Below are 23,176 nucleotides of genomic sequence, written 5' to 3'. Positions count from 1 at the left end.
GCTGGGTGTGTAGCATAAACTCAAGACTTTAAATATCCCCACAAAAAGTAGTCCAGTGGTGTTAAATCTGGTGATCGTGCTGGCCATTCAGTTGGACCTTTTCTGCCAATCCATTTTCCTACTACTTATTATGCACTGTTCGAATCCATTATTAGATATGGCTTGTCTGTCTGGAGCTCGGCAGCTCAGTTTCATTTAAATGCTATATTCGTCATTCAGAAGAGGGCTGTAAGATGTATCATAGGAGCTAATTTTGAAGACTCCTGCAAACCAATCTTTAAAACGTTGAAAATAATGACACTTTACTCTCTGATAATTTTTGTAAAGTTACTATATGTCAAACAAAACATTAATAGTTACTCTGTTGTGTCCGATATACACGGTCACAATACTAGAAATAAAGATAATTTGATTTTACCTCAAACCCGGTTACAAAGAATGGACGATACTATTGATATTAAAATGTACAATGCCCTACCTCTTACAGTACGTTCTCTGAACTATAGTAAATTTAAAAAACATTACTTACGGAAAATCCCCTATATGGTATTAATGACTTTTTCCATTCACTCCCGGGACCATAGAGCAAAGATGCCTTTCACGATTGTATGTATGTACTGTATTATTATTTTTATTGCACTGTATCTTCTGAAGATTTTATATTTTACTTTTGGCATATGTTAATTTGATGGTATTTTGTGACATGTTCTAAAGCTGTAGCTTTGTTATGAACCAAATAAAAAATTTGAATTTGAATAAATTCAAAATGATTATTCAAAAAATTTCGAACCTTCTGGGCATAATGGGGTGGTGCACCGTCTTGTTGAAAATGGATAAATTCATCTTGACATCTTGGATCCTGTTCAATTATTTCAACTATACGAGGTTGTATTGCCTCTTCAAGAAGTTGAAGTTAAATTTCCATCAATGAAAAATGGACCTATAATATGATTGCCTAATATTCCGGCCCAGACATTCAACTTTTGGGAATGTTGGGTATGTATTTCTGCGTATTGTCTTGGGTTTTCATCCGACCAATAACGGCAATTGTGACGGTTCACGCAACCATTCAAATAAAATGAGCTTTCGTCCGAAAAACAGATGTTATAAAGCAGCTCGGGATTGTTGCATTCATCTCTCACTCATGCCCTCACAAAACTCCTGTCTTCAGTCAGAATCATCCTCATTGAGTTCATGAACAAGTTTAATTTTGTAAGGATGCAATTTGTGGTTTTCAAGAATTCTCCATGCGCTTATATGGCTTATTCCGGCCATTGTTGATAAACCTCTGGTACTTAACCTGGGATTGGCGATGACTTGACCAATCACTCCAATCGCATTATCGTCATTCTCTACCCTTCTCTGAACATTTATTTTCTTATTCAAAACCGAACCTGTCTCCCTGAATTTTGTGACCAAATCCAGAATGTGATTTCTGCTTAGGTGTTTACCAGGGTTTTGCTCGTTAAATAAAATTGATGTTCTATTAGCATTTTGGTCGTTGCCAAAAAATAAAGCAATAACTGAAACCCTTTCAGCAGTAGTGTAAGGCATTTTTAAACAAATAACAATACACGACCCGTTTAAACAAAACAATCGAACGATGTACTAATGAAAACTGGAAGAAGAGGAGTGGATATTGATTTTAAAAAAGGGATTTTATTAAACAAAAAACTGATAAGAACTGCTCGAAAAATTTTTCATTTAGGCATACAAGTTACTGAGTGGTCTGTCTAATGTATTAATAACATGGCAATTTTAACTTCAAATTATCTCGAAAACTTATCATTACCAAAATGTTTTATTAACAGAGTTGTAAAGGTATTCGAAAGACCTTTAAAACAAGGTGCCACTCGAACTACTTTCCCATCTAAATAAGGGTCGTCGGACGCACCCCTCTTAGGGGGTGCATACTACAAAAAATCTGATTAGTCTATATCTAAACCAGAACGCAATATGTTTATGGGAAAGAGAGTTATTTAAAATGAGATTATTCTCTATGTGTAATGACCGAAACTAGTCAACAAATATAAAACTATCGTGGAAAATAGACAAAAGTGTGTTTTTATAGTGTATCCTCAGTGAACATGAATTTCCACATTTTCTAGTACTTCTTAGACATTTGAATTAAAGGGGTTATGTCTTTAGGAGTGATTAATTTTTGGGAAAGAAAGTTTTTGGCTTTCTACTACTCCATCTTGATACAAAAAAATTGTGGAAATCTTCCAAAGAAAGGAAGGAAGTATTCAATTTAGAAATAGGTAACTCTATACATGGATGTGTAGATCATGCAAAGAAGCAACTTTCAGACACAAACTGGAAGAAAGCCGTCCTGAAACAGCTACTTCCATATAAACATTGAATTATACGAAAGAAAACATATTCTATCGAAACAAATACTTTTATATGAACACTGAATTATACAGAAGATACTTTTCTCTACTCAGTTTGTATTCCAAACATTCGTTATGGAAAAAAAATCAGATATAATTCACAGGAGTTCTACTTTAAATAAATGGTAACAAATTGCACTTACATGGAACAGTGTCATCCTCTCTGGATGACAAACTGAGTAGAGAAAAATATCTTCTGTATAATTCAGTGTTCATATAGAAGTATTTGTTTCCAAAGAATTTTTTTTCTCTCATGTAATTCAATGTTTAAATGAAAGTAGCTGTTTCAGGAGGGCTTTCTTCCAGTTTGTGTCTGAAAATTGCTTCTTTGCATGAACTACACATCCATGTATAGAGTTACCTATTTCTAAATTGAATTGAATAAAGGAATAACTGAAAATATCTTAGAATTTTTTGTCCATTTCTGAAGACGGAGGCAGATTTTGGCCTCCAAAACGTAAAGATAAGTATTGTATTATTTTTTTATGAGCAAAATTGTTGAATACGACAAGTTACTGATAAATAGAACATTTTTCTTTGTGGAAAATACTTTGTTTTTACACAGTAACTTATCGGGGTAAACTAAAAAGTTTGCCATTTCTACACTTGTATAAAGTTCTCCACCATAATTTTCATATTTTTCAGATTGCGGAAGGTAAAAATACCCAAAAAAGTCAATAAAAAACCGATCTTTCTCCATAAAAAGTTACTTCCATTGAATATGTATCTCTCCTCAACACAATCTTGAGACACGGTTTGATCTATGTTAGAATATTGACACATGGGATGTTTCTTTCCCTTTTGAGGCCTTGTTCACGATATGGAGCTGTTTCTAGTGAAAATCTTTCTCTAAATAAGCCTTATCCGATGTAATATAATTTTTGTTATACCAATATGTTTTAATTTTGTATATTCAGTATAAATTCTATATTGAAGGCTTTTTTCATTCTCCTTATCAAATTCTTCATATAATGACCCCTTGTTTTGATGAAGTAAAAACACTGGAAAGTGTAATATGTCATCAAAAAATTATTTTGACAATTGGTTTGATTGGGACATTTGATTTTTTTAATATTTCCTGCTTTCACTGTGAGTTTGTATCTACAATAGTTGAAGCCGTCATAAATGTGTATATGACATATCAGAAATGTGAAAAGCTGTAACAAATTAGCTATTTATGATATGAGTGTTGAAAGTAAGGTTTTATTTTGTGAGTGAAAACGTTTGCGAAAAGAGAGTAGCGAGTTGAGCAATTTCACGAACAACTTACTTTTAACACAAATATCATACACAATTTTTTGCACAACTGTCAATAAAACTAATATGTTTAATGGTTTTCAAGAGTATTGAAAGATGATGTTTACAAAGTAGTGTGTTAAAAATATTTTCAACACTAGTGTTTTTTTTTAACACGATTTTTTCTACCAAATAGCAATAAACAAGACATAATTATTCAATTTTCAAGAAAGTTTTATTAAGAACAATAGATATAGATACAATTGAATTCTGTTACAAATGTATTATATACAATAATTACATTTTTTTTTTTCACGTAGTGTGCGCTGGTCAGGCCCTATCCCCCGAAGCCCCGATACATTCGGGAGGGCGCGCCAGCATAATCAACCAATGACCACTCCCCACACCGTGGGGTAAGTGATCATTGGGTCCGAGAATCATGTGCCCTGAGCAAACGCAGTGAGCCGAGAATGACAGCCTTCTGCATCTGTGCGGCTAAGATTTCTGCCTTAGTGCGGCAAGCCGGTATGATTTTGAGATTCGAGAGTAGAGAAGACATCATTCCACCAAGGACTCCAATAATCAGAACGACCATCTTGACAGAGTGATCTGGATAGAGTCTGCGGAGTTCGAAGAGAAAATCTCGATATTTTATCCGTTTTTCCTCCTCTTTTCTGACGATATTCGTCTCGCCAGGAGCTGAAAACTCCACGACAAATATCGTTTTGGTCTGATGGTCGAGAAGGACTACATCAGGCTTATTAGCTTGTATGAGCCTGAGGGTGGGGAACGAATAGTTCCAATAAATTCGGCACTTCTCGTTCCCCACAACGGATTCAATATCCCCCGGAGCGTAGGGCAACACCGGTGTCTCGTCAATACCGTAAGAGTGCCGTAGATGGTAATATAGCACTCTTAGGGCCGCGTTATGTCGATGTATATAGGCCGAGACCGCATATGCTGGACATGCTGATAGCAAGTGCATTAGGGTCTCGGGCGCCTCGCGGCAGGCCCTGCACCTTGTGTCAGGAACCTCTATACCCATCACGCGACTGCGGTAGACTAAGGTGTTGAAGACACCATCCTGGCAAGCCATGATGAACCCCTCAGTTTCCGACTTCAGCCCACTCGACCTGAGAAAAGCGAACGTCAGGCGCTTTGATAAGCCAAGGTCTTCAATATTATTGAAGAAGACCCCATGCATCGGCTTATCCCTGTGTCTCCGCAGAAGTAAGGTGATCTCTGCGGCTTTTATCTGAGCTTTTTGCTGAACGGGTTCCAACTCGGTGACAGAGTTGTAGTCACCTCGTTCAGAGTCGAAAACTATACCGAGTTCATCAGCTGCTCGGGAAGCTGCCCTAAGGAGAAATGCTCCAATTCCTGCTATCTCATGGTCACGGACCCTGCAGAGAAGGGGATCCGAACTCCTGACGATTTTACAGGCTGTATCCAGTACCATTTTGTCATGTAGACACTCCAAACTCAAAAGTCCACGGCCTCCCTGTTGTCGGGGGAAGTACAACCGTGGAACGGACGATTTGGGATGCAAACTCCTATAGAGATGCATCATTTTTCGGGTCCTTACGTCGAGTTGATACAGCTCTTCCCGAGTCCACTTCACTACTCCAAACGAGTAGAGTAAGATTGGAACGGCAAGCATATTTGTTGCAGCTACTTTGTTCTTCCCCGACAGTTCCGATGACCAGATCTGTCGAAGTTTGTGCTGATACTTGCCGCGGAGAGAGTTTTTCACTGCAGTTACCTCTTGTGAGTGGCGTTGTTCCACCCCGAGGTAGTATACGTCTCTCCGGCATCCAGATGATGTAGGATGCTTCCATCTACGAGCTGTACATCCTCTCCGTAGTCCCCGCATCGTCCTCTTTTGAGATGAACCATTGCACATTTGTCTATCCCGAATTTCATACCGATAGCATGCGTGTACTCTTCCACCATCCTCAAGGACTGATGGAGATCCTTCTCTCCAGAGGCATAAAGTTTAAGATCATCCATATAAAACAGATGGGTGACCTTGTGCCTCCGGTTTCCGGGGGTGCCACAGTTATACCCTCGAGTCTTTCTGAGCGCAACGGATAATGGCAATAGTGAGATGCAGAATAGAAGGGGGCTGAGGGAATCACCCTGAAATACACCCCTTCTGAAAGTGACCCACCCTGTTTGAACTCTTGCTTGACCAGATGTTATGGTGAAGCGAGTTCGCCAAAGTGGTGTCAGTTGTTCAATGAATCTCACTATGTTGTCGGGCACCGCAAGGCATCTGAGCAAATGCAAGATGAGCTCATGCGAAATTGTATCAAATGCCTTACGGTAATCGATCCAGGCCATAGAGAGGTTACGCTTATATTGTATCGAGTCCTGCGTTACACATCTATCGATGAGCAGGTTCTCTTTACATCCAGCGACTCCTCTCTTCGATCCTCTCTGCTCATATATCCGTTCGAACACTCGGTCAACTGCGGTGAGTATTCGTGTGTATAAGATGCTTGTAAACAACTTATAACACGAATTCAAGCATGTTATCGGTCTGTAATTCTTTTGGGGATAAGAACGGTCCGCCCCTCGACAAACCAATCCGGAATCGGCTGCTCTCCATCGAGCCATGAGTTGAAAACTCTGGCCAGATGGTGGTGGGTACTTGGTAGTTTTTTCCACCAATAAGTGTTCAGCCCATCTGGGCCTGAAGCACCAAAGTTCTTGGAACCAACGAGGGCCCTTCGAACGTCATCCGGGGTTATCGGGTTGCGCAGTTCATTGGGCTCAGGCTGTCGAAGCTCTCTGTTGAAAGCTTCGAACTGCGCTAGGGCTGGAGTGTCTAAGTTGAGTGGCTGCGGGTGTTCATAGATATCCTTCCAGAAGGATTCCACATGATCAGCGGTCGGCGGATTATCCACAACACGTGGAGGCTCTTGGAATAAGCGAGAAGGTTTCTCGCGGAACCTAAGGTTTTTCGCTATACTTCTCGCTCGCCTCACTAGTGACTTCTTAGCAGCCACTAGCATTCGTATCCTATCAAGGCAGTGCTGTTTGGTGGTCAGCAGCACGCCTTGGCTCAAAGTGTGATGGATACGTCGTAGATTGGCGGCTATTCGCCGCACTGCGGGCGTGAAAGGCCTGTTGGCTGCCCATTATTATTATTATTATTATTTATGAACATCAATATGAAAAGTACAATTAGAATAACTTCTGATATTATTACCTTGCGATGTTGAAGAGCCTTGTAATATATTTGAACTGAGTTGACAATTTCATGGGCATTACCATTTAATTCTTGAAGTGAAGAGGACGATGCTGTAACGCTGGAACTAGCTGTTGGGATTATTCTTTCAGCAATAGCCTTTTTATAAGAAATAGATTGATCAATGTAACCCTCAGCTGCTGTTGTAGACTTCCATCCTCCGTGCTTCTTAATATCCGTTATTTCTGCTCCTGATTCTGCAAAGGAGCAGTAGACCTTTTGAAACATTGACCTGTATATTCCTTTGGTTCCGAGAGGTTCAGAAACTCAGCAATGGTAGAGGGCATTTTCCGAAACGTGTTTATAGCAACTGGGTTGGCACTGCATTTATAATTTCAGTATTTCAATAAAAAAACGTTGATGATTGAAAACAGAAGGGCGTAATGCAATGCATTTATTAAAATAGTCAATGTTTTTTCCAACAACCTATTCCAATGACCTATTTTCGTTTTTGTATTTGGAATTTGAACAATCAATGATTCATCCATTGATTTAATGTTCCGAAAATAGTAGTAACCTTTATTATCAAATATTTTTCATCTGGCGCCTCATTTATAAACCTTTGGACTTGTTCAAACGTAAGAGTTTTTGATTTTCTGGGACAATAACTTTCATTTTTCCGCTATAAGAATGCTATTACCTTGAAATATTTGCTTGTATTAACACCATTTTTAACGAGCGCACTCGACTTTATCATTGAAAACTTGCTTCACTAAGTTGACGAGTTCCATATTTTTTATTTCTCTTCTAGATACGCTGAGAAGACGGTTCAGCTGAAATTTCCTTGGAAGTTTTCAAGTCTATACCAGCTAAGAAAATTAGAATATGCGATGTCGTACTCGTGTTAATAGTTCAATTTTTTTATCGTTGTTTGTATTTTATTTCTTTGTAATTTCAGTTTTTTTGCTTAGTATAATTTTTCTTTCAGCTAATCTTTTTAATTTCAATAGATTTTTTCAGGGATTTCAAATCAATTTATATCATATTAAACAATGGAAGTCCCAACTAATGAAATGAGATAAATTTAATATTTCTATGAAAACATATTTTGACATCTCTTGTCAATTAACTATTTTCATGTTATCGCAATTGCTGTGAAGTGGCCGTGTCAGGTGACTCCGAATCACGTGGTTACCAACAAACAGTATTGTTTACAGCTCACACGTTTTATTTAAAGTTTTTGCTGGCGTTTAATGTATATAATACATTTGTAACAGAAATTGATTGTATCTATATGTATTGTTCATAATAAAACTTTCTTGATAATTGAATAATCATGTTTTGTTTATTGCTATTTGGTCGAAAAAAACGTGTTAAAAATACTTTTAACACTAATATTAAAAATATTTTTAACACACTACTTCGTAAACTTCATCTTTCAATACTCTTGAAAACCATTAAAAATGTCACTTTTGATTTCAGTTGTACAAAAAGGTAATTTACATTACAGTTATCCCAAACATTTTTCTCAAGTGACCTACTGCATTTACTCTACAATGAATTTGCATTCACTCTGATTATAAATCAGCGTAAAAATTAATTAGTGAAAGATGATTACAACACCAGGTAAGTGTAAAAGTTTTTGGCTTTCTACTTCTTCATTAACAAAAAACATGTTTTGTTTAATGACGAACAAGTGGGAGGTCAAAAACTTTTTTTCTCAAAAAACTGATCTTTTCTCAAAATATTCCCTTTTCAATTCATACCAGGTATAAACTTAATTAGATATGTATTTCATTGGACGACTACCAATATGTCTAATACTATTCCCAGCCATTTCAAACTTCTGAATCCTATTTTTTCTTGAATTATCAGAAGTGTAACCAAAACTGATAATAAGAATACTTATTACGCTGAGATACATAATCAGATTGCAAAAATACTGTATTTTGTATGGTTTAATCGCACACAGAACTTTGATAATTTCTTTCTTTACCTTACTGCAGTCTATATTTATTTTAAGAGTTCCTGATAATCAATTATTACCCATCTCCAAGCTGCTTAGCCTTTATGGGTTTCAATGTTTATTTACAAATTTGGTTTTACCCAGAATCATTTTCTAAGTATGTATATTTCTAAGTATCTGAAATTGTTACTGTTTTGTAATCTGCAGTGAATGAATATTATTATATTATATCATTATATATTATTAAGAATAAGTACCATTATACCCATACTCAAAGTTACAAACACTATAAAAGCAAGTGGATTTAGACCTATCAATACCTTACCGCTAATAGAGAGGGTTTTAGAAATAGCAGTATATACCTAATCAATTATTAGAGTTTATTGACAAAAATCAAATCATGTTTATCAATCAATCTTGTTTTCAAAAAAAACATTCTTGTGAAACATCACTGCAGTTATCATTAACTAAATTTACTAATGAAATAGATTAAGGTAAATATGTTGTAGCTGTCTTTTTAGATTTCAAAAGGGCCTTTGAAACAATTGATAGAAGTATTTTGCTTCAGAAGCTGAGAAGATATGGGATTGAGGGGATGGTTTATCAATGGATAGGTAATTATTTATCAAATAGGAAACAGAGAGTACGTGTGAACGATTATTTCTCATCATATATAACAAATCACAAAGGAGTGCCACAAGGTAGTGTACTTGGTCCCTATTATTCATTCTGTATCTGAATGATATACAATTATTTACAGACTGTGAGTTCAATGGCCTGTAGTGGAGTAAACTCAGAAGAAACTGTTGGCAGAATGAATAAGTTTTTAGAGAAAGTAGAAAAGTATATGAAAACCAATAAAATGAAACTCAACGTTGAAAAAAACTAAAGCAATGATAATCACTTTACTAAATTCAAAAATAATCAAATAAATACAAACAACATAAATATACAAATTGAAGATGAACATACAGAAATAATAACATCAGTGAAGTAGTTGGGATTTCAACTTGATAATTGCTTATCATTTGACAACCACTTCAAGTATATTGAAAAAAAGATTGCAAAAAAATTCTAATTTTTTCTCAAGAATCGCCAATAACTCATCAACAGATACAAAAATTATGGTATATAAATCAATAATCCAACCCCATTTTGACTACAAAATCGAGGAATGAGAATAATTTTAAAATGTAATAGGTATACACCAATTTCTACCATGCTATCTGCTCTACAATGGCTCTCAGTATCCAAAAGATCATTCTGTTTTTTCATGGTTTTCATTTATAGAATATTAAATAAAATGACCCCATCATACTTGCTATCATTAAAAACTTTCAATAAGGACTTTCGTTACCACCATTTCAAGTTAGCACACCTGTATATTAGGGAATCCTAATTCAATAAATACATTCAAAAAACATAAAATTGCGATTAGTAGGCCAGAGTCAAATGAAACTTTTCGTCATTATTATGTGCGTTTACTGCAAGGATGAAAGTTATATCTCGAAGTTTGGTACTTCAGGTTCTATTTTACCAGGGCTTACAAGCCTGGATTTGTTTACTTCAATTGTGAATCCAGCCCTGAAATTATTATCTAACAATCTTACCTTCCATTATTTGAGAGTAGTGGTGAAACAAATTTGCTGTTAATATTCCTCCTAGTCCCCAACTTCCTTTTCAACTGCACAGCATTCCCTTGCAAAACACTTTGTTGCTGATGAGAACTTCCATATTTTTTAGCATTTTGTAGGTGGAGTTCATCTCTAGCTGTTTTGAATGAAGTACTAAATTTATTTGTTTTTGGATTTGTGGAACAGCTGGAATTTTTAATTTGTGATTCTCCCAGAGCATCCTGATTTTCTTGCAAAGACTTCCAAGACTTTGGTATGCTGGTTTGGGGCGACGTAACAATTTTAGGTTTAATTTTGAATTCTTCAAAAAATTCTTGATATTCATAACAATCAAATGTTTCAGAAGCCTTACAGTAATTTGTATCTTTTGAACATGGGAGACATTTCAATAAAGTATTAGTATTCAATTCACCTAAACCTGATTTAAACTGATTTGGTCCAAAGTGATCAACAGTAAGTAAACTATTTAGTTCCGTTTCGTAAATACTGGGCTGATCTCCCAATATTTCTGATAATTCCTTCAATTTAGTATCCAATAAGTAACAACTATCAGAATTGCCCAGGCTAAAAAAAATAGTTTTTGTTTTATCAAATTAGGAATAATATTGGAATGAATTTTCAGACCTGGAGCAAGAACCTTTCAACATTTGTACAATACATTTCCTTTTGACTTCCGCAGATTTGTGCTTATTTCTTTCATCATCTTGAAATAATATTTGATGATAAGCAGACAAATTCATTTCGAAGTTTGTTTTGTTACTGGGGTTAGAATCATTTTTTCGCGGGAAATCCATATTCAAACTATAGGTTCGTTCTGCTTCCTACATCCGAGAAACTGCACACAACAGGATGCGTTGACAGTTCAGGGCAGTACAGAGTTACTTATTAAACCAGAACAGAAGTCGACTGATTGTTTCGCAATCTACAAAAGAAGTTGAGCAGAGAAAACGAATAAATAGTCCATATCAGTGTATTAGGAGGAAAATTTATTATAACTCTCATGGCCAGACTTGATCTCCCCACTAAATTATATTTATCAATCCACAATGACTAACTCAACCACACTCAACTATTTCCAGTGGCGTAGATATTGAGGATTTTGCAGGGAAACATGTAATGGCTCGACAAAAAAAACGAAGAGAAATTGGAAAGAGGAGAAGATGCCACAAAATAACTACAAGCAAACATAACAAAAATGAAAAAGTACGTAAGAGGCCAATCAACAGAAACAATAAAAAAAACGCACCCAGTTCTGCATGAAACAAATATTGATAGTGACATCGAAAAATTGGAGCAGCAGGAAGGTACGAGAAAATATGAAAAGCAAATTATGGAAACTTGATTTAATGTCGATTCTTTGAAAGCTGGACATTTACTACGTACATGTCCAATTTTCCCACAGTTCCAGCATCTTATTTGTTTCCTCTAAGGCAACACTTCTTTCATTACTTTTCTAATGGTGGCCTCAATATCAGCAGGCACTTGTTCATCTTCCTCGATAGCTCAAACTTTGCTCTGGCTCTTGCAGGATTGTTTTGCAGCCTCAAACTCCAGAGCGCTTGTCAGTGCATCCACGAAATGTTTGGAATGAGCTAGTGTCAAGGCCTGCCTCGTTTCTTGGGTGCGAAGTCCGTCCAAGAATGCCTGAACTGCTAACCACTCCATTACATTTTCCGGTGTGGCAGGATATGCCAGACGAACCAATCGAGCAATGTCGGCTTCAAATTCCTGAAGGGATTCTTCCGATTTCTGGCAGCGGTTCTTCAGCTGTGAATGTTAAACGTGCTCTAGGTGTGCCTGTCCATACCGTAGCTCGCAAGATGTTTTATAAGTTGGTCATAGTCTTTCTGTTCTTGGGCTGTGAGTGTTTGCAAAATATTAGTTGCTTCTCCACGCAACGCCAATGTTAATGCTACCGCCTTTTCTTCTGGATTCCATCCATTCGCTCTGGCCGCAGCTTAAAATTGTCAGCGGTAATTTGCCCAAGGAGTTTTTCCGTCGAACTGGGGCGGAGAGCTTTCCTGGTTCAGAACTAGCTTTGAACTCTTCCAGTTCCAGAATGGAGTTTTCGGAAACTGTTTCTGTGGGATGGGCAAAATTAACGATTTGGTTTTGCAACTTGCTAATTGTTTCCTTTATCTCGCTGATTCCTGCCTGAACTCCGCCTTTGATTTTCTCTACTTCTGTTGTTAATTTCCTTCCTGATTTTATCTATCTCTGTCTCGATGGTTCCTATCCTATCCAAAGCTCTTTCTTCAAGCCTTCTGCATTCTCTAGGAGTTCTTCCTTCACGCTATTTGAATTCTCTAGAAATTTATCTTCCAAACTTTTCGAATTTTCCAGAAGTTTGTCTTCCAAACTCTTTGAGTTTTTCAGAAGTTCATCTTTTAAACTCTTCGGATTTTGTTGAAGTTCATCTTTCAGCGATTTGGTATTCTCCTCGAGTTTGCTCATTATTGAACTCAAATCACCCCCAGAAACTTAGAATAAATATGTTTCGGGATCTTCTCCTGATTCAATCAAGTTATCCCATAGCCTCTTCTGGAGTACTGATTTCTTTCCGGAAAAATCTAGCTCTCTTTCCCCTCAAATCTTACTTCAATTCGGAGACTTTCAAGTCCACTAGGTGCACTTCCCTCGAACACATTTTGTGTCTTATTGTCTATTTTCCACAAAACTGAATACGTCCACATATTTTAATCGAGAACGAAACACTTATTTATTTTCACAAGTTTATTTTCGCGAGAAAGGTCTATCACCGTAATACAAGGATTGTCCACCAAGCGCTCACAAATTTATTTTGAAAAATCCTACTTCTGACACCAATTGTAACGAATTAAAGAATTAACTGTCTTAAACAAATTTATTTTTAACAATATTTCACTATCACAACTAATTTATATACAACACTTAGCAACTAACGCTTAATTTATCTTCACAGTGTTCGAATTCTTTCTTTAAACGTACGATTCACTTTCTAGGTACAGACTCCCGTCTCGGGACGAGAGGCCGGTTTATATATTGGCAACGACCGTTCTAGATTCCTCTAGTTATTTCGGTAGTGGCCGAGACTGTTCGCAGCGACTTGTCGAGATCATTCCTTTCGCGATGAGTCATGTGTTTACTGACTGAGATATCGTTCAGGGCCGGCTTCAGATCCATTACAATACAAATCCTGCAATGGCATTTATTCCTACAATAAGATTCTCAAAATTGTTTTGGAAGTTTACTTCCAAAGAAAAAATAAAATAAACAAATTCATTTTTGGGCATCCTTAAGATACCGAATGTGTCAAGAGTTCCGTTCTGAAATTCTCTGAAATAACAGTACAGAGATTAATTATTTAATTCACAATTTGTCCTAACAAGAGCAAAGCCAAAAGCAGAATTAGAAAGTCTATCACTTCCTAAAATGGCGGACTCATCAACGCGACTGATACGCGCGAACTTTTCCCGCCAAGCGAAGTGACATTGCTGATTGTTACCTATGCTGTGACCAAGTAAACAAGAAAAGAAGAAGTAGAATTACATTATTTCTCTTCAAAAAAGTGTTGACAAAGTTGAATAAAAAATAAAGAAATCGTTGTAGAAAACAATTCCACTTTATTCAAAGATAATGGCTATTGAGGATTGTGGAATATTCATTAAGAGAGAGCTTGAATCTGTTGGTGATGAAGAGGTTTTTGAAAGAAATATTATGAAATTTGAAATAAGTGAAACTGAAATGGTCAGTGAATCTGGAAAATATATGATTGGTAGTGAAATGGTTACCCATAACTTCGAAGAAAAAGTTGATATGGATCAGATTAAAAGCGAACATGTTATTGATGTTTACCATGAACCCAAATCTGAAAAATCTATAGGAGAAATAACTGAAGGCCCTCAAAGTAAGTTCCAAAAGACCTTGTATTCTTTTTGTTATTGTATATTGAAAAATAGAAGAATATTATGATTTGCATTCCTGTGAGGAGGGTACAACTGTTGATCCTTCTCAGTGTGCCCAGTTTTGAATTTAAAGTATATGGTACATCTGGTTGTATATAAAAGGCTCTAACATAGTCGAAAGATTCAGTTTTAATCATCTGCTGATGATGTGAACTTGTTTAGCGAAAGAAAAGCACACTGAGAGAAAGTGCTTTAATTATAGGGTATGGAAAAGGCTTTTCATCAGATTAATTTTATGCCAGACATTCCAATTCCACCCATCAATTAAAATAGTGACATGATAATCAATTACAAAAAATCTCCTCAGCAGTAAGCATTCATTACCCCTTGAATTTTTATAGTTTAGTTTCAATTTCCTTATCAAATTTTGAATATATGGATAAATATACTTTGATTCATTATTAATCTGTTTGGTTGGTACGAATCAAAATAGTTTGTTTAACTATATACTGGACTCTTTATGGCCAGTGAATAGTATGTGTATAAATATACATTTCCTCATTTCATGGAAGGTTTAAAATTTTTGGTTTATATAAATTCATTTTTTGCAAAGCGGTTTCCCATGTCTAGTGGTAGTCTCTCGATTATAGGTTTCACTTTTGTAGTTTCATATAGCAGTTCTCCAAGTTTGGTTTAGTAGCTCCCACATTCGTTAAGAATTCATTGAAGTGATTACAAATCTTAGCTTTATCTTTTTCCTGAATATTATTTATTGTTGGTTATGATGGTAGTGGAGTTGATGATTTATTTATTGCTTCATTGATTATCTTCCAACATTCCCTTGATATGTTATTGGCATTGTTTATCTCATTATCATTATGTTCTAATTTAGCCTTCTTGATTTTTTCTCAACTGAACTTTTAGACATTTATAACATTCTTTGATGCAATCATTTTGTGTAAGTTTGACTATTTTCGACAGTTCACATAACATCTGATGAAGGTTCTTTATTTCTGAGTTGTTGTTGAGTTTTTGTTGTCCATTTTTTTTCTTTTTTAATGTGAAAGCAATATTGAAGTATTATTGAAAAGTGGGGTGAAAACAATTGTATGTCTCATCTACAGTTTTCAAATTAAGTACCTCAGTCCATTTTTCATTTATTACTAAGTTTCTGAAAGTTGTTAGATTATGAAAATTCATGATACAATATAATTTCATCTGACTCATAATCATTTAATGAAAATACAAATTCACAAGTCTGAAATGCATGGTCTGATAAGTATGAGTATTGAATATTCTTTGACATAATGGATAGATTAGAGTATATTAATCTATACCATTTGAAACAGTAGTAGAAATGCCAGTTGGTTTGTCAATGTGGTTTATCCTGTCAAATTCCTTGAATACATTAATTACTTTGTGAGTGTCTTTATTTTCAGTTAAAAAATTTACATTGATGTTACCACATACAATATGATTTGAAATCTGTGAAAGAACAAATAAAATTAAAATGAATAACTAAAAATATCAATTATATCAAGTAATAAAACATTAAATGAAATTACAATAAAATAAAAATGAGCAAAGAATTGAATTCAAAAATTGAACAACTGAAAATGAAATTAAATAATTGAAAAATATTTCAAATCAAGTTACTTCACAATTTTTCGATTCTTAGTTTACTGACATTTCTGTATATTTAGGGGTAATTTATTTGTTTTACTTTTACACCAAGAAGCTAAACAGTCAATATCTATTTGGAGTAATTTACAGTCTCTTTGAGAAATAATGACTTTATGGTGTTGTCTCTCCTTAGGCTGTTCAGAGCTCTTCGTTCTTCATCACTGATGTTAGACGTTGGAACTGGTTCTCGATCCAGATGTTTTCTGATTTTCCATCTAAATTCTGCTGCCTTGGTCTGACAAATAAGGGGAACTGGTGGATTCCACTGCAGTAATTATCTTCAAAGTGGGCACAGATGTTGGGGCAATGGCGAAGTTTAGACCTTTTCTCAACAAGGATTCCTGTATGTCCGTGATCGGGTGGGAACTCATGTTGATGACGTTGGCGGCTTCACAGTTATACTGTTTTCGGTCTGCATTTGGGCATTGTTTCCTCACCTAATTTTGCCACTTCCTCTTGTGGGTATTCTCCATGTCTTGGCAGATCTTTAAGCATGTGCTTTCAATTTTGGAAAAGATTGGTCCATGTTCCTCTTTCATGGGCTCTTTTCTTATTTCTTCAAATCATTTTGTGGCATCCTGCATTAGAGTTGACCTTTCATAATGGTGGTAGTTAATTTGAGACATAATTAGTGCTCGGCTTGCGCGTTCCAAAATGTGTTTGGCTCTTTCTCCTGGGAAAGGTGATTCCAGTGGAAAACCTTTGGAGATAATGTTGCTTCGCACAAAAAACTGGGATGAGCTTTTTCCTTGCTAAGCTTGATCATAGTCTTTTCATATCCTCGAAATAAGACGCTGTACCAGGTGTTCAACGTTTGTTTGAAAGTGGTTGACACGATTTCATGGTGAAATTTATTAGTTTGGCTTCCATTGTCTATTCATATGATATTGATATGATTTGAAACTTCTGAAAGTACAAATAAAATTAAAATGAATAGCCAAAAATATCAATTATATTAAGCAATAAAGCAATATGAAATTACAATAAAATAGAAATAAGCAAAAACCTAAAATTAAAAATTGAATGATTGAAAATGGAAATACAAAATTAAAAAATATTTCAAACCAATATTATGTTATCAAGCATTTCTCCGCTGTGACTCTTTTCAAAGCCTCATCAAAAAGTATTTTGAGATCTGCAAATTTGAACGTGGTGTTATGCTGAGCTACAAAATTCTTCACATCCGCCCATATTAACTCGTTGGCATTGAGCTCGCAGTGGTATGGAGGCAGGCGAAGGACAATTTTGTTTTGGCCTGCTGCCATCTCATCAACTATATATTTTTGGTATTCAAGCTTGCGCTCCTTGACAATTTTTAGTAGCTGTACTCTTAGCATTGAGTCTTCAAAGCTGATATTCTTTGGTCACAGCCAATTTTGGATTTCAACCTCCTTTGAAGACGTTGTCGGAATCTTCTCTAACCGTCGCGAATGATAAGGTGCATTGTCCATTACAATCACAGCATTATCCTCCAGATGGGGTAGAACTTTGGACAACCACTATTCTAAAGATTCACCGTTCATTTCTTCGTGATAATCTCCAGTTTTCTCCGACACGAAACACCACAGCCCTTCAGCAACAAACCCAATCTCATTGTCGATGTGACAAATAATAAGCCGTTTTCCTTTACCTGAAATTATGGAGAGGTATGTAAGTAAATAAAACAAATACGAGAGTTACTTTTTATATATTGAGATTGAGGTAGGTCTTAATATAAATATAAGTTTACCTGATGGATTTGTTAATCCGGTGGATAGTCCATCTAGAAAGGCCCTCCTAGATGAGGTCACAGTTTCATCGACCCATACTTTAGGGGTAGTATGACCAGCATTAACCCAGATTTCATCCATATAATAAATTGTTCTCTGTTGTTCCCTATAATATTTAATTTTGGTCAAATCTCTCCTCCATAACACAATTTCCTCTCTATCCAATAATAAACTATTGCGCCCTCGTTTTTTCTATACAAAATTCAAATGTTTCAATACTATATGGAATGTTGACCGCTTAAAACTTGGCAATAAAACATCTTCATTTATTTCGGTGAGTACTTTGTCTATCGTGGGTATTTCATTTATGAAAAAGTACTCATGCACTTTCCTCCTGATTGCATGTTTATCAGCATCATCTATTGATTTTATAGTGGTTTGACGATTCTGATTTGTATTCGGTTTGGAAAATGTATGATTTTGTTTATATTCCCGTAAAACATTGTAAATCGAAGCGCAACACACTCCAATTTTATCGGAAACTTTCGATACGACTTCGTCGACAGTCGATGTCTCAATTTCTTCCATCTCTTTCTTGAACACATTTAAAATCACTACTTTCATCTCAACACTCAAATGTCTTTTTTTGGATCGTTTCCTGGCTGGACTCAGAGGATAGCTCACAGTGTTATCAGCAGTGTCTGTACTGGACATCTTGGAAAACAATTTCAAACAACATACTATAACACACGCCACACAAACACGCAAACGACTGATTACAACCCTGTGCTGGTACCGAACTCGTACCAAGAAGGCGAATTCACCAATGAACGCTGCCCTTTCCATCTGACACTGGACTTTTGTAAATTTTCTTGAATGTGTATCAAATTGCAGTATATTACACATGATGGCAGAGTTAAAATATTAAACTTAATAAACCAATTCTTACAGCTCTCCATTTGACCTATTCCAGCTAAAGCTCTAATTGCTTTTTCTTTGAATTTCAAATGTCCTCGAGATATGAACAGATGTGCCCCAGTTTATCAATCCATAAATTAAGGAACTATGAAACATTGCATGATAAGCAGTATGGGCAGCTTAATTACCGACTTTATTTTTTATCTGCCTGATTGCATAGACCTTACATGATAGATTTTTTGCTAGTTTATCAATAAGGGGTTTCCAAGTTAACTTTGAATCAATGGTTATACCAAGATATTTCTCATTATTTGAGAGGTTATGGGACAGCGAGAACATAACTGTTTGTGTCTTGCTTTTATTCACACATAGGCTATTCGCATTAAACCAGTCTGCAGCATCTTGAATAACTCGCTTTTCTAATTCTGATGACTCTTCAATATTTTTTTTCCGAATGGCGAAGGAAGTGTCATCGGCGAATAGCTTTGTAAACTTTGTCATTGAATTTGGCAGGTCATTAATGTAAATCAAGAAAAGTAGTGGCCCAAGCACACTACCTTGTGGAACACCATTCAATATAGTTTGTAAGCTACTGAGTTCTTCATTATATGATACACATTGCTTTCTCTCACTTAGATATGATGCTAGCAGTTTGTGTGCTATGCCTACAAATCCATAGTATCTCAGTTTTTCTAATAAAATGTCAGTAGAGACGCAGTCGAACGCCTTGCTCAGATCGAGGAATATGCCAAGTGTCGGTTCTTTGTTTTCGAAACCTTCAGTTATGAAGTCGACTAATTCGAGCACTGCTTTCGAAGTGCTTCTTCCGTTCCTGTATCCAAACTGTCTGTCTGTTAAGATATTTGTGTACTCTAAATAGTTTATCATTCTTATTGCTATTATTTTTTCTACAATTTTTGCAATTACTGGAAGTAGTGCAATTTGTCTGTAGTTTGAGGGAAGATTGATATCAACAGTTTTAAAGACCGGAATTATCTTTGCAATTTTTAGTTTTGATGGAAATACACCAGATTTCAGAATCAAGTTGACAATACATGTATTACAGAGGGTACTGATAGTGGTCAGTGGTCTTCGATTCCTTTCTTCAATATTGGAGTAATTATAGACGTTTTCAGTCTATATGGTTCCACAGATTCCATCAATGACACTGGATGGTTTATTTTTCATTATTTGAAGATCATCGTTTTCATCTACGTGAACAATAAACATGCTATTCGTTTGAAATTTGTTTTTAGGATATTGAACAGGAATAACTTGATTAAATATGTCGTTTATGATGTTTTTAGGCGTTTTTATAAAAAAGCCATTGAATTTATTTGCGATAATTGATGGATTATCCAATATGTTATTACCATTTTTCATTTTCATTTGAATAATATATATGATGGAATTGACCGATACTTGATGAAAATAAAAGAAATAATTGCAAAAGGCGATAACTCAAAAACCATTAGATACATTAACAATATACCTACTATTGTTAACATGGACAAAAATGAAAAAAACTAGCACTTCATCCTAATATACCCTTAAAAACAAATATTATCTATGGTAACATTGAAAGTCTTACCGCACATAAAGACGAAGTAATCGCCAGAATCCTTCCCTATAAGCCGGATATCTTATTATTCAGCGAAAGTCGTACTACTGAAGACATTCAAGATTCTGAGATTTTGCTCCCAAACTATAACATAATTAGATGTGATTCATTATCAAGACATACGGGAGGTGTTGTGATTTATGTTAACCGTAGTATACATTATTCGATCTATAAACGATATATTCTCAACAACAATTACTGGTGTATAGCATTAAAAATTAAGTATAATCAAACAAACATGATAGTCGGTGTTTTGTACCATTCACCCAGTTCAAGTCACTCAATATTTCTTGATGATTTCGAAAACATCTGTGAAGATTTATGTACATCTAACAAAAAATTTATCTTAGCCGGCGATTTTAACATAAATCTACTCAAAAATGACACATATTCAACTCGTTTTCGAAATATAATAAACAGTCATGGAGTTTGTCAGCACGTAAATGAATGTACCAGAATTACAAATAATAGTACCTCTTTGATTAATTTTGTTCTTAGTAATTTCGATAATCAAACCATTGTACATCATGTGCCAAAGTTACCTAATCATTCCTTGATTTCAGTCAATTTGTCTAATAGAATAAAGAGTAACTGAAAAACTGATTTTCTACCGAAATTTGGGCAGAACAAATATGGATACAATAACCAAAGAACTAATAAGCAACAATTATTTATTAAACTGTGTTGATGTAAATCGATTTCATAGTGATTTTATTTTCCAAACAGAAAATACTGTTAATATCATAGCTCCTCTCAAAACATACCGTTGTCATAAAAATAGTTTACCATGGTATGACCAAGATGTGCATAATTGTGCTAAAGCAAGAGATGATGCATATAAGACCTTTAAGAATAGCAAAAATGATAATGATTGGCAATGGTACAAAAAATTGAGTAATGATGTAGTAAATTTACTCAAAACAAAAAAACAGAAGTACTATTATAATAAAATTGATTTGAACACGAGAAATCCACGAGGCATGTGGAAAAGCATAAAATCGCTGATAAACACAACGAATAACTCTAGTTTCAGTAACGGCATCCAGTTTGAAATAAACGGTCAAGTAAAAATTTGCACGGAAACTCGTGAAATTGCTGAAAATTTCAATCTTTATTTCGAAACTAGTATCGAATCCATAGTTGACTCTATAAATGCTAATACAGTTTGGCAAGCGGGTGATGAGGCAGTGTCTACTTTTTCAGAATTTCAGCAGCTAAAGATAGCAGACCTTGCTAAAATAATCAACAACTTGGAAAACAAATCTGGGGCAGAAATTGTCGATATTAAATTTATAAAATATACTTTTGGTGTTATCGGGCATGTACTATTGCAGTTTGTAAATATTTCCCTACAATATGGACAATTTCCTAATGCATTAAAAGTCAGTACTGTTGTTCCGATACCTAAAATTCCAAACACAAATAAATCAAGTGAATATCGTCCCATTAATACTCTGCCGGGAATGGAAAAATTGTTGTAAATGGCTGTATACGATCAACTAATGAAATATATTAACAAGAACAATATCCTAATAACAAACCAATCTGGATTTCGAAAGAATTTCTCCTGTGAAACCGCTCTACAACTGACTGTTACCAAGTGGATACAATCAATTGATAAGGGAGAATACGTTGTTGCAGTTTTTCTTGATTTACGAAGAGCATTCGAGACAATTGATAGGAATATCCTTTTAAAAAAATTAGAATTAATTGGGATTAAAGGGGTTGTGCTAAATTGGTTTAAAGATTATTTAAATGATCGACAACAAGTCACAAAGATTGAAAGTGAATTATCCATTCCAGTCACTACAAAGTTCGGAGTGCCCCAGGGAAGTGTACTGGGGCCCTTGTTGTTTTTGATTTACATAAACGACATAAACACATACCACACTAGTGACTTTATCAACTTATTTGCTGACGACACGTTACTATCTATAGCACATAAAGACCTGAAAGTAGCTATAGAAAAGATGAACTCATCTCTGAATCAAATTGAGAATTATTTTTCGCCAAATAAAATGAAATTAAATACTTCAAAAACGAAAGCTATGATTCTAACAACCTCTTACAAATATAAACAAATAAATATAAATACTCTTTCCCTGTATGCTGATGGTGAGAAACTTGAATTTGTGAAAGAATTCAAATATTTAGGTTTTATGTTGGACAACAGTTTGTCTTTTGGTGCACACTATAACTATATGACTAAAAAGATTTCAAAAAAACTATATTTCTTCACTAGAATTTCGAAACACCTTTCTACAAATGCGAAAATAACCGTATATAATATAATAATACAGCCCCATTTTGATTATTGCAGTACGCTGTTATACAGTTTTGACCAAAATAAAATTATGTCTCTGCAAAAGTTAGAGAACAGAGAAATGAGGGTGGTTCTTGGATGTAATCGTTATGCAAGTATATGCTTTATGCTCAGTGCATTACAGTGGATGTCTATTCGTGAAAGATATTACAGGTCAGCAATGATATTTATTTTTAAGATAACCAATCATATGCTACCTTCTTCTTTCGAAGAATTTATCATTTATAGAAATTCCACTCACAATTACACTACTAGACAAAATGACAATTTTCACCTGCCATGATGTAGTTTATCAAACTCCATGAAAATTTTATTATATAAAGGCCTCATTGAATATAACAAACTTCCCCAAAATGTGAAGAATAATAAAAACCTGTTTCAATTCAAAAAAGATTTGACTGATTATATGAAAGGTATCACAATAGAATAGATAGTAAGTGACTCAGTATATATTATGTATTTATGTGTACCTATATGTATATATGTATTATATCCTTACTATGTGTGTCTATATAACATGAAATATTATGTATATTATGTTTGTGTATTAGGATCTTCCTACCAATAAATCATTCATTCATTCATTCATTCATTCATTCATTCATTCCATAACTAA

General features: G+C 35.0%; 2 protein-coding genes across 3 annotated transcripts in view; one reads left to right on the top strand and one right to left on the bottom strand.

The window, feature by feature from the left end:
* Positions 1-11,434, bottom strand: part of LOC111503302 (fidgetin-like protein 1) — a 64,579-nt gene extending 53,145 nt beyond the window's left edge. Inside the window, exons 1-2 of the mRNA XM_023157575.2 lie at positions 11,047-11,434; positions 10,399-10,986 (exon numbers count right to left, since the gene is read on the bottom strand). Coding sequence (XP_023013343.2) covers positions 10,399-10,986; positions 11,047-11,216 — 758 coding nt within the window. The 5' untranslated portion in view covers positions 11,217-11,434. The remainder of the gene's footprint in view (positions 1-10,398; positions 10,987-11,046) is intronic.
* A 2,501-nt stretch (positions 11,435-13,935) lies between these two features.
* Positions 13,936-23,176, top strand: part of LOC111511735 (uncharacterized) — a 52,536-nt gene continuing 43,295 nt past the window's right edge. For both annotated transcript variants that reach the window (XM_074185922.1, XM_074185921.1), the window contains exon 1: positions 13,936-14,308. In XM_074185922.1, the coding sequence (XP_074042023.1) occupies positions 14,038-14,308 (271 nt within the window). In that variant the 5' untranslated portion in view covers positions 13,936-14,037. The remainder of the gene's footprint in view (positions 14,309-23,176) is intronic.

The sequence above is a fragment of the Leptinotarsa decemlineata genome, unplaced genomic scaffold, assembly GCF_025532065.1.
Source record: "Leptinotarsa decemlineata unplaced genomic scaffold, Ldec_3_MD MMD2_tig00078363_RagTag_RagTag, whole genome shotgun sequence".
Taxonomy (NCBI): Eukaryota; Metazoa; Arthropoda; class Insecta; order Coleoptera; family Chrysomelidae; genus Leptinotarsa; species Leptinotarsa decemlineata.
The sequence above is the reverse complement of the archived record's forward strand: the minus strand, read 5'-3'. Positions and strand labels throughout refer to the sequence as shown.